At 44.7% G+C, this 14710-nt stretch overlaps 2 protein-coding genes across 2 annotated transcripts in view; both read left to right on the top strand.

Annotated features, from left to right (window-relative positions):
* LOC129696066 (transient receptor potential cation channel subfamily A member 1-like) overlaps window positions 1–14710 on the top strand; it is a 135326-nt gene that overhangs the window by 10029 nt on the left and 110587 nt on the right. Inside the window, exons 2-3 of the mRNA XM_055633474.1 lie at window positions 1468–1567; window positions 12082–12257. Of these exons, the coding sequence (XP_055489449.1) occupies window positions 1468–1567; window positions 12082–12257 (276 nt within the window). The remainder of the gene's footprint in view (window positions 1–1467; window positions 1568–12081; window positions 12258–14710) is intronic.
* LOC129696693 (uncharacterized) overlaps window positions 1–14710 on the top strand; it is a 181965-nt gene that overhangs the window by 163821 nt on the left and 3434 nt on the right. The gene's annotated exons all lie outside the window — the stretch shown is intronic.

Genomic DNA, 14710 nt, shown 5'->3' with positions numbered 1-14710 from the left:
AGATTTATCTGTTGATGAAGTCATGTTTCATCTTTAAGATCAGACAAAGGCACAAATTTTATCAGAGCGGAAAGAGAATTAAGAGAATCCTAACCATCCAACGGTTTAAATCAGAATAAGATCCAGAATGCTATGCCTCAGCGAAGGATAAGGTGGAACTTTAATCCCCCTGCAGGATCCCATCACGGCGGTGTTTGGGAACATTTGATCCGCATGGTTTGAAATGTGATGCGCTCTGTTCTTAAACAACAAGTTCTGGACGATGAAGGATTTCAAACTTTATTTTGTGAAGTTGAAGAAATTTTGAATGATCGACCCATTACCAAGAATTCTGATGATCCAAGGGACCTGGAAGTACTTACACCAAACTATCTTCTTCTGTTGAAGACCAAGCCAATACTACGACCTGGACTTGTACATTAATTGCAGATGGAGACAGGTACAATATATGGCAGACCGTTTTTGGAAATGGTGGACACAAGAATACTTGTCTCCAATCCTGAACGACAATGATGGTCAAGGGTAAGGAGAAGCTTTATTCCAGGTGGCATCGTTTTGGTGGTTGATTCCACTGCAGCACGAGGCTCCTGGCTAATGGGCAGAATATTGGAGAACATCCAAGATGCACAAGGTCTTGTGCCTACAGTGCACTTTCAAACTAAGAACAATATCCTGGTAAGACCGACAACTAAGATATACCTGCTCCAAGAAGATTGAAGAATCACTAAAGAAAATTAAATGCCAACCTTTTGTGCATACCTTTGGTTTTTGATAACATGTAAAGCTTTTATAGCTCCTTTTAACATTTATTGGTAATTGTTTTGTTATATACGTAGAACAATTAAGAGCCAGTGCGGGAGCCATTCATGCTCAGGCTAGTTACTGTTAGCATTATATTATGTTGTTTAGATATTTCTAGCAGTATTATTTTGTACGTTTGCTGTGGGCTTTTGATACATAGATGAACGTTACATATATCATACCAGGAGAGGGAGTGGAAAGATCAGACAAGCGTGCATGGGAGAGAGAATACAGTTCTGAACAGATGAGAGAGAGAGAGAACAGAATTACAGTTCATGTGAGAATAGGGAATCTCTTTGTTTGTACAACTACTTCAATAATTAATCAATAATCAAACTGGAAAGAATGACCGGAGGATCCGTTTTTATTGTCTTTGTAAGATCATTCCTACCTGCCTTTGTAGTAATGGCAACGGAAAGTTGGATATTGGAAAAGTCTGAAATTGCCATTATAGTGATAAAAAAGTTCAATCAACTGAATGAGTGATCAGGTCTCTTTTTGGTCTGGAAATCTGTTTAGTTGTAGCTATGATAGTCTATATTAGTTTAAAACAGTAAAATAGACAATTTACTCATGTAAATCTGGGTGTTTTATATTGGGATGCCATCAAATTAAGTCACAATGTTCACTGGAAAAAGTTGATATGATTTTCTATATTGATTATAGAAAGATTCTGAAGCTGGTAAATCAAAACCAAAATCTGGAAAAAAACCTGAACAAGGTCAATATGAAACCCGCCAAAGGATTCGAATTGACAATGTAAATGGTAGGTGAAATTCTGATAATATTTTAGCTTCTACAAAATCCTTCAACATGCCTGTTGATGTTACTGTATCTGAATTGAATGGCTTGAGTCTGTTTAATTATTGTGGACCACTTATTATTGGAGACCTGAATGAATGCCCATGCTACTTCTTAATCAGTCCCTGGGGATCACGGATGACTTGCTTCCTTTCCAGTTTTGTATGTTCTGAGGTGGCTAATGAAGGCAACATGTGAACTTCAGACTTTGCCATAGATGGGGTAGAAGGTGGCTGACAGGGTGGTAGGTGAAGGGGTGGGTAAGTGAGTTATTAGTGAGTGCTCCATTCACTGCCATTTCTGCAGGGCTTCAATTGGCCACTAATGCAGAACCTCAGGGTTATCAACTAGCCTGAATGCTCCATCTCAACTTTGAATGGCCATGGAACAGAGGTTCCTAAGAATCAGTTGGTATGTTGCATTTCTTCACGGAATCTTTGAGCACATTGAATATTTTCCTCTGTTTGCCTGGTAATTTCATTTAATAGTGCTGCGAATATGACTGGTTCAGGGGTTGGTGTCAGACATGAGATCAACTTGCGAAGCCAATATTGCTGACTAAGTTTTTAAGAGTCTGAGAAGGGTTTCGGCCTGAAACGTTGCCTTTTTCCTTCGCTCCATAGATGCTGCTGCACCCGCTGAGTTTCTCCAGCTTTTTTGTGTACCTTTGCCGACCCCCCCTTTTTCCCCCAGAGTAAGAAAAAATCCCGAGGGAAAAAAATAAAAAATAAATAAATCCTGAGGGAAAGAAAAAAATTAAAAAATCTGGCCCGCGGGATAAGGGAGTGCCCATTACTCCGGGCCGGGGGGGGGGGGGGGGGGAGTGCGGTGTCTGCCCGCCCGGTCCAGTGTCTCCATCCGTGGCATCGGAGACTCACCAACGGCTTGCCTGGTGACCAGGAGACCGTCCTCCCGTCGCCGGGCGGGAGTGGCTGGATCTGAACCCAGCAGCTGTAACCGCAACACCAGACACTGCTGCGGTGGGGCCCGTTCCCCTCGCCTCCCCCACCGCCGGGGCCCAAGCCATCTTCCCCCCACACCACCCCCGCTGGGCCCACGCCACCCCTGCTGGCCCACGCCACCGCCGCTGACCCCTGCTGGGCCCACACCACCCCCCGCTGACCCCCGCTCGGCCCACGCCACCCCGCTGACCCCCGCTGAGCCCACGCCACCCCCACTGGGCCCAAGCCACCCCGCTGGGCCCACGCCACCCTCACCCGGCCCAAGCCAAACCCCCCTGGGCCCGCACCACCCCCGCTGGCTCCCACTGGGCCCACACCACTCCCGCTGACCCCCACTGGGCCCACGCCACCCCCGCTGGGCCCACGCCACCTTCATCTTCGTCCCCCCCGCCAGAAAAAGGGGGGGATGTGGGAGGGGGAGAGAGAGAGCGGAAGGGAGGGGAAAGAGAGATGGGGGAGGGAAGAGGGAAAGGGGGATTATCTTTAGTGAGATTGCAAAATTAAGGTAGGTTTTAGAGCTATTATATTTTCTCCTCCATATGAATAATTTTAAACAATATCAAATAATATCAAACAATTGGAACTGCTTTCTTTTCCTTGATAATGTGATTCCTGGGATGTCAGGACTGTCTTATGAAGAAAGACTGGATAGACTTGGTTTATACTCTCTAGAATTTAGGAGATTGAGAGGGGATCTTATAGAAACTTACAAAATTCTTAAGGGGTTGGACAGGCTAAATGCAGGAAGATTGCTCCCGATGTTGGGGAAGTCCAGGACAAGGGGTCACAGGTTAAGGATAAGGGGGAAATCCTTTAAAACCGAGATGAGAAGAACCTTTTTCACACAGAGAGTGGTGAATCTCTGGAACTCTCTGCCGCAGAGGGTAGTCGAGGCCAGTTCATTGGCTATATTTAAGAGGGAGTTAGATGTGGCCCTTGTGGCTAAGGGGATCAGAGGGTATGGAGAGAAGGCAGGTACGGGATACTGAGTTGGATGATCAGCCATGATCATATTGAATGGTGGTGCAGGCTCAAAGGGCCGAATGGCCTACTCCTGTACCTAATTTCTATGTTTCTATGTTTCTATAATAATACTGAAAAATATGAATTCCATAGTTTGTGACATAAATATACATTTTAATGGGATCATTATATGCAGATGTAACATTTCCATTTCGAGATGGGGGGGGGGGGCAAATATGCGTCAAGCCGATAGCCTAATCGTTAAAGAGTTAAAAGATAGCCTAATCGATAAAGAGCTGAGAAGAGGAATCGGAGCTGCCAAGGAAAGGTACTCTGAGAAGTTGAGGAGCAAGTTCTCAGCTAGTGACTCTTCTTCAGTTTGGAAGGGCATGCAATAAATCACCAGCTATAAGAGGAAAGCCCTTTGGACAATCGTCAGCTGACGAACTACCTGAATGAGTTTTACTGCAGGTTTGAAAATCAGAAACGTAACCCTGGTACCCCCTCCCCAACAAACACAGCCAGACCCCAGTCTGCAAAGAATGGATCCTGCACCCACTCTTCCCATTCACCACCTCGCACCTACTTAAGGCAAGACTCCAGTAATGAAAAGAGTGGACCCTTTCCCACCCCCACCAACACTTAACACCCAATTACTCATTTTTAACCAGTACCTGCAAAGATGCACTGTCCCTGCCTGCTTCAAAGTTTCCACTATTGTCCCTGTAACCAAAAAGGTAAGGATTACTGGTCTTAATGAAGGCAGGCTTGTCGCACTGACCTCTGTAGTCATAGAGACCGTTGAAAGGCTTGTGCTGGCCAAGCTGAAAAATATCACAATCCCTCTGCTGGACCCTCTGCAATTTGCATATAGGGCCAATAGATCTGTGGATGATGCAGTCAATCTGGGCCTACACTTCATCCTCCAGCATCTAGACCGCCAGGGGAGCTTATAAACTCCACCATCAATAGTGTCACCTCCCTCAAACGGGTGACCATATTCGCGAATCAGAAGCCATGGATGAACAGCGAGGTCAGGCTACTGCTGAAAGCACGGGACACCGCTTTCAGGTCAGGCGATGCTCGAGCCTACAGTTCATCCAGGGCTAACCTGAAGAGGGGCACCAGGTAGACCAAGCACTGTCATAAGCTCAGGATTGAGGAGCACTTCAACAACAACTCCGACCCCCGACGCATGTGGTAAGGCATCCTGGCCATCACGGACTACAGACCCACCAACACCACCCACACATCCAGCGACGCCTCCTTCCTTGAGAGCTTAACCACTTCTATGGCCGCTTCGACAGGGACAATCTAGAGACAGCCATCAAGGTTGTGCTCCCTGCTGATCACCAACCCCTCACACTCACCCCCTACAACGTGTACGTGGCACTGAGTAGGACTAATGCACATAAGGCTACTGGCCCTGACGGCATCCCCGGGCGCGTCCTCAGGACCTGTGCTGCGCAGCTGACAGATGTCTGGACTGACATCTTCAACCTGTCACTTGCCTAAGCAGTTGTCCCCACGTGCCTTAAAACCACCTCCATCGTGCCAGTGCCAAAACACTCCACTGCGGCAAGCCTCAACGGCTTCTGCCCAGTTGCACTTACTCCCATCATCACCAAGTGCTTCGAGAGGCTGGTCCTGGCACACCTCAAAGGTGCCTACCCCCCACATTGGATCCCTATCAGTTTACATACTGCAAGAACAGGAGTACGGAGGGTGCCATCTCAACGGCACTTCACTCCGCCCTCTCCCACCTCGACAACAGAGACACGTAAGAATGCTGTTCATCGATTACAGCTCAGCATTCAACACCATTATACTCTCTAAACTGATCACCAAACTCGGTAACCTGGGCATTGACCCCTCCCTCTGCAACTGGATACTGGACTTTCTAACCAACAGACCCCAGCACACCTCTTCAACCCTCACCCTGAACACCGGCGTTCCACAGGGCTGTGTGCTGAGCCCCCTCCTCTACTCCCTCTTCACCTATGACTGCACACCTGTACATGGTACTAACACCATCATCAAGTATGCAGATGATACAACGGTGATTGGCCTCATCAGCAACAGCGATGAGTCGGCCTATAGGGAGGAGGTCCAGCTCCTAGCAGCATGGTGCGCTGACAACAACCTGGCCCTTAACTCCAAGAAGACCAAGGAGCTCATTGTAGACTTCAGAAAGTCTAGGGGCGGCACGCACACCCCTATCCACATCAACGGGACGGAGGTGGAACGTGTTTCCAGCTTCAGGTTCCTGGGGGTCAACATCTCCGATGACCTCTCTTGGACCCACAATACCTCAACTCTGGTCAAGAAGGCTCACCAGCGTCTCTTCTTCCTGAGGAGACTGAAGAAGGTCCATCTGTCTCCTCAGATTCTGGTGAACTTCTACCGCTGCACCATCGAGAGCATCCTTACCAACTGTATCACAGTATGGTATGGCAACTGCTCTGTCTCCGACTGGAAAGCATTGCAGAGGGTGGTGAAAATTGCCCAACGCATCACCGGTTCCTCGCTCCCCTCCACTGAGTCTGTCCAAAGCAAGCGTTGTCTGCGAAGGGCGCTCAGCATCGCCAAGGACTGCTCTCACCCCAACCATGGACTGTTTACCCTCCTACCATCTGGAAGGCGCTACAGGTCTCTCCGTTGCCGGACCAGCAGGTCCAGGAACAGCTTCTTCCCTGCGACTGTTACACTGCTCAACAATGTACCTCGGTGACTGCCAATCACCTCCCCCCCGGACACTCCTCCAACAGGAAAAACACTATGACTGTATGCATGTAAATAGATTTATTTATTGAAATCATATTCTATGTCGCTCTTCCAGGGAGATGCTAACTGCATTTTGTTGTCTGTACTGTATACTGACAATGACAATTAAAGTTGAATCTGAATTTGAATCTGAATCAATGCAAGGATTTTGTTTGTTGATTTTAGCTCTGCATTCAACACCATTGTGCCAGAGCTACTGCGCTCCAAACTTTCTGAGTTGACTGAACCCATCTGTCGGTGGATCACCAGCTTTCTGACTGACAAGAAGCAGCATGTGAGACGGGAAAGCATATCGCGGACCCGCAAATGCTCAGCATAGGAGCACCATAAGATGCGTACTCTCCCCTCTCCTCTACTCCCGCCACACCAATGACTGCATCTCCACAGACACCTCTGTCAGGCTTCTTAAGTTCGCGGACGACACAACCCCGATTGGACTGATCCAGGATGGGATCTCTGTACTCTTTTCAATTTAACATCTTTCCTATAACATGGTACCCAGAACTGAACACAATATTTTAAATGCGGTCTCACCAACGTCTTATACAACTGCAACATGACCTCAAAACCTCTGTACTCAATACTCTGACTGATGAAGGTCAAAGTGCCAAAATACGTTTTGACTACCTGATAAACCTGCAACAGGACCTTCAAGGAACCATGCAACCATCAACCATTCCTCTGCCCACCTGGCTAATTGATCCTGATCCTGCTGCAATCTTTGACAACCATCTTCACTATCTGCAAAACCACTAACTTCTGTATCATCAGCAAACTTGCTAATCTTGCCCTGTTCTGTGACGTTTCACAGAGTGCTGGAGTAACTCAGCGGGTCAGGCTGAGTATGGAGGTTGGGAGGTCATGTTGCAGTTGCATAAGAAGGTGGTGAGGCCGCATTCAGAGTATTGTATTCAGTTCTGGGCAACATGTTATAGGAAAGATGTCATCAAACTGGAAAGATAACAGTAGAGATTTACGAGGATGTTGCCAGCACTAGAGGACCAGAGCTATAGGGAGAGGTTGAGTAGGCTGGGACTCTATTTCATGGAGCACAGGAGGATGAGGGATGATCTAATAGAGGTGTATAAAATCATGATTTGAAGAGATATGGTTGAGTCTTTTGCCCAGAGTAGGTGAATCGAGAAGCAGAGGATATACGTTTAAGGGCAACGGCAAAAGATTTAATAGGAATCTGAGGGGTATGTTTTTCACACAAAGGGTGGTAGGTGTATGGAACAAGCTGCCAGAGGAGGTAGTTGAGGCGGGGACTGTCGCAACATTTAAGAAACAGTTAGACAGGTACATGGATTGGACAGGTTCGGAGGGATATGGATCAAACGTGGGCAGGTGGGACTAATGTAGATGGGGCATGCAGGGCCGAAGGGCCTGTTTCCACACTGTATCACTCTATGGCTCTATCTATCTTTCCCTCTCAAACACATTCTCCTGCCTTCTCCCCATTACCTCTGACACCTGTATCAATCAAGAATCTATCAATCTCCTCCTGAAAAATGTCCATTGACTTGACCTCCACAGCTGTCTGTGGCAATGAATTCCACAGTTCACCACCCTCTGACTTAAGAAATTCCTGCTCATCTCCTTCCTAAAGGAATGTATTTTAATTCCGAGGCTGTGGCCACTGGTCCTAGACTCTCCCATTAGTGGAAACATCCTCTCCACATCCACTCCATCTAGGTTTTTACCAGGCTGGGACAGACGGCAACAGCTTCACACCATATCCCAAAGCTTGTGTCCTGTCCTGCATCACCCAAGGCAGCAGAGACATTATAGGAGAGGGCAAGCACCATAACAAAGTAGCTCACTATGGTTTGGGTAACATTCAGGAATGTCTATGCATGCCACATCATGAATATTACTGGAGAACGGTCTTGACCCAAAATATAATCCCCAGAGATGCTGCCTGACTCACTGAGTTACTCCAGCACTCTGTGACATGTCATCTATCCATGTTCTCCAGAGATGCTGCCTGACCCGCTGAGTTACTCCAGCACTTTGTGTCTCTTTTCCCTTCACCCATCTGCCCAAGCCCACTCTCCCCCCTCCTTTCCTATGTTCCTTTTCACCCATAAACCTCTCTCTGCCTTTACATTTTACTCCTCTTTCAAATCTGCTCTACTTATCTACATTCATTTTTCTTATTAACATTTTAGTCATAGAATGATGCAGTGTGGAAACAGGCCCTTTGGCCCAACTTGCCCACACCGACCAACATGTCCCATCTAAACTAGTCCCACTCACACGAGTTTGGCCCATATAGCCATCTAAATCTGTCCTATCCATGTATGTGTCCAAATGTCTCTTAAACATTAGGATAGTCCCAGCTTTAACTACCTCCTCTGGCAGCTTGTTCCATACACTCAGCACCTTTTGTGTGAAAAAGCTACTTCTCAGATCCCTGTTAATTTCTGAATATTGGTCATAAATTTGGTACAAAAATGCTCCACAATAAGGCTCAGAATGCATCAGAGAGCATCTAAAACCCCAGAGCTTCCAGGGCCTTTAAGCGAGTCCTGGACCCTGGCATTGAGGGACTTCACGCTTCGCGCTCATGATGTGCGTAGCGCGCACACTATTTCACATTACATTTTTTGTAATCCTGTCATGCCACCCCCCTTTTTGGAAAGCTTTGTACGGGCCTGTAGGTGATAGACATCATCTCTGGAGAAAAGGAATAGGTGATGTTTCGGATCAAGACCCTTCTTCAGACTGAAGAATTGTCTTGACCTGAAACGTGACCTATTATTTTTCTCCAGAGATGCTGTCTGACCCGCTAAGTTATTCCAGCTATTTGTGCCTAACTTGGATCACTTGTACTTCTCCTGAAAATTGATGTATTTTGCAGACAGAATGAGTGGGATATTTTCAGTGTTTGAGATTTTTTTGATCATTGACAGTTTTATTTGAAAGTAGAATTTACTAATACCCTTTGGTTAGTATCAGTGCGCAAACCCACGATTAACTCTTTCTTTGTGTAGCTAAATTAATAGAGCCAAAGGTTATATAGTGCGGTCAAAGCAGGCCACATAGGGTGTAGGTTCTTGCAATTTTCTGAAAGTTGTTTTATTGAAAATCATGTATACTATCAGAAGAATTGAATTCATACTGTGAATAAGATTTAACTCTTGGGGCTAAAGGAATCAAGGGATAGGAGGAAAAATTAGAAATGGGGTACTGATTTTAGATGATCAGCCATGATCATGCTGGCTCGAAGGGCTGAATGGCTTACTCCTGCACCTATTTTTCCATGTTTCTATGTTTCTAAACACTCTTCAACCACTGGGACTAGACAGATCAGAATAATTCTGGCATTGATCTCTGTTCTGTGGCTGACAACGGGGTGTCCACTCAATAGTTTCCAGTTAACAAAGGAAATGGCAAAATAACTGGGGCAAAGAAGTCACCAAAATACATGGCTTTTTGTTCCTAAGCATATGAAAAAAGTAGGTATTTTCTGAGGTATAAGTCTGTTGCTTTCATATATTTACATAAGCAGATCACAGAATCTGTTTTTAAATTATAAATGCCATAAATCAAGGCATGGTTATTCCTGCACTCAGTCAGACTTGTTTCAGTGAGTATGTCCCAATTCATTTAAATCGAGGAATGGTTAAGTCACTTATGTGAGTAACGGTTAATTTGGAATTTTGATTCCTTTTTAGTCCAAAACCTTTTTTTATCTCGGCCTTAAATATATTCAATGATTGAATATATTTAGTTGGGGAGCCTCTGTAGCTACCTAACCCAGAGACTTCTAACAATTCATGATCCCTGAGAGAAGATATCTGACCTCATTTCCACTTTAAATGGGCAACATCTTTCACTGAAACTTGGCCCTGTAGTTCCAGATTCCTTTACAAAGTAAAATAACCTTTCCCTTAAAATCTCATGTTTCAATTACCCTATTTCCCGGCAATGAAGACTCACCTGCGTCGAAGACGCTCCCCAATTTTGAATTGTTAAATTTTGAAAAAAGGGCTGGCGGGACAGGATCAAGGGTTTGGTTTAGTCTAGAGGTCGGCAACCTTTTTTGCATAGGGGCCAGAACCCATGTTTGTGAGTGGATGGTTGCAGTTCCCAGGTTGCCTGCGAGCCCTGGGTCTAGCTGCAGTTCCGCTGTCCGGTCCCGGCGGCCACTCGCAGCCAACCGAGCTACTGAGTGAGTTGCTGGCATAATCCCCGACCCCCTCCTTCTCAATGCTCCTGCCGTCCCGAGAACTTCACTCCTGGCAGCCCAGTTGTGCTGACCCGGGCCAGATTCCCCACACACTGTGGAAGGAACTCTTCCCCCCCCCAGCGGAGTTGTCCTTTTACAGCCACTATACTGAGGGATAGCCAAGTCTATCTTTCTTGGCTGACAATCTAACTTTCATCCTCCAAGACGCAGGTACATTTTCGGGCCTTATTCTAGGGATAAAAATGGCGTCATCATTGCCAGGAAATACGGTAGATAACTTCTCATTTTTCTGAATTCAATGAATATAGGCTGAAGCTGTTCAACCTTTTCTCATGTCAACCTTCATCCCTGGAATCAACTTGGTAAACCTTCTTTGAAATGCCCCTAGTTCAAGTACATTATTTCTTTAAATAAGGAGACAAAAATTACATGCAAAAACTCCAGGCTCATCAGAACCATGTGGCAAGGCATTCCTACTTGTATACCCCATACTTTTCGCAATAAAAGCATATACAAGTAGTTCTGCTATAACATGATAGTTGTATTCCTCGGAAACCTGGCAATAAAAAAACTGTGTGAATGGTAAAAGGGAGGGGGGGGTGGGGGGGGGTACGAGCAAGAGGATCACTATAACAACCTTTTTTTTCCCCAAGCCAGTTTTTTTTCACTACTCAAATGGCATGCAATGTATATTTCATCATCATTTTCACAAAATTCTGTGCATGATAAAAGCCTGCAATCAGTATGGGCTGGTCATCCTGAGCAGGCCAAAACCAGAAAATTGAGGTAAAAACAAATCAAACGTACCTGTTATGGAGTAATCGATCTAACAGCAGGTTTTTTATTGTTCCATTTCTTACTTCTTTCACTCCCTCTAACCAGCTCTCTTCGCTGCTGCCGATTTTCTTTGAACTTCTACTGGAATGTCTAATGGCCCCACCACCTCTCTCCTTCTTATTACTCCGCACTTTGGGTATCTCCACCCCGCTTGTCAATTTCCAAAGCAACTTTTAAGTGAGTCTCTGGTTATAACAATTCGGCCTATGTAATATAAATAGTGTTCCCTAATTCCTCAATGGTGTTATATCCAATTTGCATTGTGGATTCACTCTTTAAAGCAGAAACTGATTGTATTCTATTTACTCTTTTAAGTACCTACTGTACACTTTTGAAGTTCTTGTATTCTAAACTGCATCCCTCTATACAACTGTATTGTACTGACAATTTCAATTTAAACAGTATTTCGTTTTTCAATTGTTTCTAACTCATATTTCTCCCCATTGGAATGCATTTGCCAAATTTGTTTTCAGTCATTTAGTCTATCTGGATACTTTGCAGACTCTTAGTGTCTTCCTCTCAGCTTGTTTTTCCACTTAATTTTGTATACTTGGCACATTTGGTCACAAAACTCATGTTTTCATCTAAGCTATTAATACAGAGTAAAATTCTTTTTGAAAAATGAATAAAGGGTAAAAAAATGGATTTGGCTATCTTGGCTACTACAATTGAATGCGAGTAATCCTGCTATCCAAGATTTTGTATGTGTTTAACCTATTAATTTTTTTTGTGTGACAGAACTCGGAACTCCATCGATGTCTTTTATAGGATTAGAATGGTTAAACTATTCTGGGAATGACCATGATACTGACTTTACGGAGATTTCTGAAACAGAGGATTCAATACATCTTCTAAATGAAACCTTGATTAAATATTTTATTCATCTATCAAAATCAAAGGGTCCAGAAGAACCGGTATGATAAAATGATGCTGCTATTGTAGTAGAGGATGTTTAATTATAAACAATATATTAAGATATTGTTAAGACATGTTAATGTAGATGTATAAACTGAAAGCTCATGTTTTACAATGTACTTTCACAAAATTTTACATCTCCGCGAGTGCCAGACATTTGTACATTCTATGGTAAATTTGAAGTATGACTGTTCTCTTGAGATATTCTTGAAAATTGTTGGCTTGATTTTTTGTGCATGTGAATTACACATTGTGTGTGATTCACATGCATCAATTCCAATTAATGGAACAGAATTGATAACTGGTGAGCCACCTGGTTTGTACATCTTCTATCATTGGGAATATCCCAACAGGTGATTCGCAAAGTTCCACACAGTTGAGGGCTTTTTGGACCCATAGGTAGTGCTGAACGTCCCAGGAGCTTCATCAGAGATAGAGAAGACAAGCAACTGACTTGCTAGCACTCTCCTGCCTCCCTCAGAAGTGGGCTTTAAAAAAAATTCCAATTGCACCCTGCCCGCGAACACAGCCAGCCCCCAGCCAGCCCGCGAACACATCCAGCCCGTGAACACATCCAGCCCGCGAACACAGCCAGCCCCCGCCCACGAAACACAGCCCATACTCTGCTCCTTCAGCTTTATTCTAGGCGCTGGATAGTGGGTGCCGGAAGGGATGTCACCGTCCCGGAGAAGAACAGACCAATAACTTTTGTAAAATTTCACTGATTTCACAAAACTTGGTGCACTTGGAGCAGAGGAGAACGGTGAGTAAGATGGCGAAAAAATCCTAGCGATATAGGGTACCGTTTTAGTGCAAATTTAAAAACAACGCAAACCGGAAGAGGACAAGATGAGAGTTTTAGTAATAATATAGATAGAAGATAGATATAGATACAGAAGATAGAAAACAGAAATAGATAGATAGATAGATAGATAGATAGATAGATAGATAGATAGATAGATAGATAGATAGATAGATAGATAGATAGATGATTATTCATTTGCTCCTTTTCCCCATCCCCTACCCTATCCACACATGCAGCCCCCAACTGCGCAGGCGGGGTAGAGAGGGAGGTGGAGGGAGAGGGAGGGGGTAGAGAAGGAGGGGGTAGAGGCAGCACCTACCCAGGTCATAGAACAGCGCCTGGGCCTGGAACTCGGCGTGGTTCTCGTACGCAGCCCGAGCCTGGCTGTAGACTGCAGCTGTCAGTTTGGCCACCACAGTCTCCAGTCCTGGTCCCAACTTCATCTCCGGGCAGGTCCCGACTTCATCTCCGGGCTCGTCCTTTGTTCCAGCGGTTTATTTTTCGGCGCCTAGAGGGGGAAAATGCGATTCAGAATATGTAAAAATCTTGTGAAAGTTGGCATTTTTAAAGCTTTAATCACGTATAACGTGAAATATAGGATGAAATCTTCAGTGAAGCTGATCACTGGTAGCCAAGCCATTGTGATGTCATCAGTTGAAGCTGGTCATTTTAAATTCAAAGTCTTTTGACGTTTTTAAAGTTTAATCAGTAATATGTAGAGAAATAAAGCATAAAATGTTCGGTGAAGGTGCTCTCGGCCTCGAGGAGAAAAATGTCAATCGGAATATGTAAAAATGTAATCATAACTGTAGTGTTGTTGCGAAGATGTAAAGACAACCACATACACACATGTGGAAGATCAGAGTTTTAGTATACACTAGACCAAGTGCCCCTAAATGCACTTGCCCTGTGTGTTGCAAAAGCAATTTGCCCTCCCCTCCTGTGAGATGAAAAATTCAGAGTGTTCCTGTATTGCAACATTGGATCGAAGTGTGTTGGAAGCTGGCAGGAATGAATTTAACAGTAAAAATCTTGTGAACGTTGGCATTTTTCAGCCTTTAATTGCGAATAACGTGAAATATAGGATGAAATAGTCAGTGAAGCTGATCACTGCTAGCTGAGCCATTGTGAAGTCATCAGTTGAAGCTGGTTATTTTAAATTCAAAGTATTTTGATTTCTTTTTAACTTTAATCTGTAATAGAAACATAGAAACATAGAAATTAGGTGCAGGAGTAGGCCATTCGGCCCTACGAGCCTGCACCGCCATTTAATATGATCATGGCTGATCATCCAACTCAGTATCCCGTACCTGCCTTTTCTCCATACCCTCTGATCCCCTTGGCCACAAGGGCCACATCTAACTCCCTCTTAAATATAGCCAATGAACTGGCCTCAACTACCCTCTGTGACAGAGAGTTCCAGAGATTCACCACTCTCTGTGTGAAAAAAGTTCTCCTCATCTCGGTTTTAAAGGATTTCCCCCTTATCCTTAAGCTGTGACCCCTTGTCCTGGACTTCCCCAACATCGGAAACAATCTTCCTGCATCTAGCCTGTCCAACCCCTTAAGAATTTTGTAAGTTTCTATAAGATCCCCTCTCAATCTCCTAAACTCTAGAGAGTATAAACCAAGTCTATCCAGTCTTTC

Source organism: Leucoraja erinacea, chromosome 4, assembly GCF_028641065.1.
Source record: "Leucoraja erinacea ecotype New England chromosome 4, Leri_hhj_1, whole genome shotgun sequence".
In the NCBI taxonomy this organism is placed as follows: domain Eukaryota; kingdom Metazoa; phylum Chordata; class Chondrichthyes; order Rajiformes; family Rajidae; genus Leucoraja; species Leucoraja erinaceus.
This window is presented reverse-complemented; position numbering and strand designations above follow the sequence as displayed.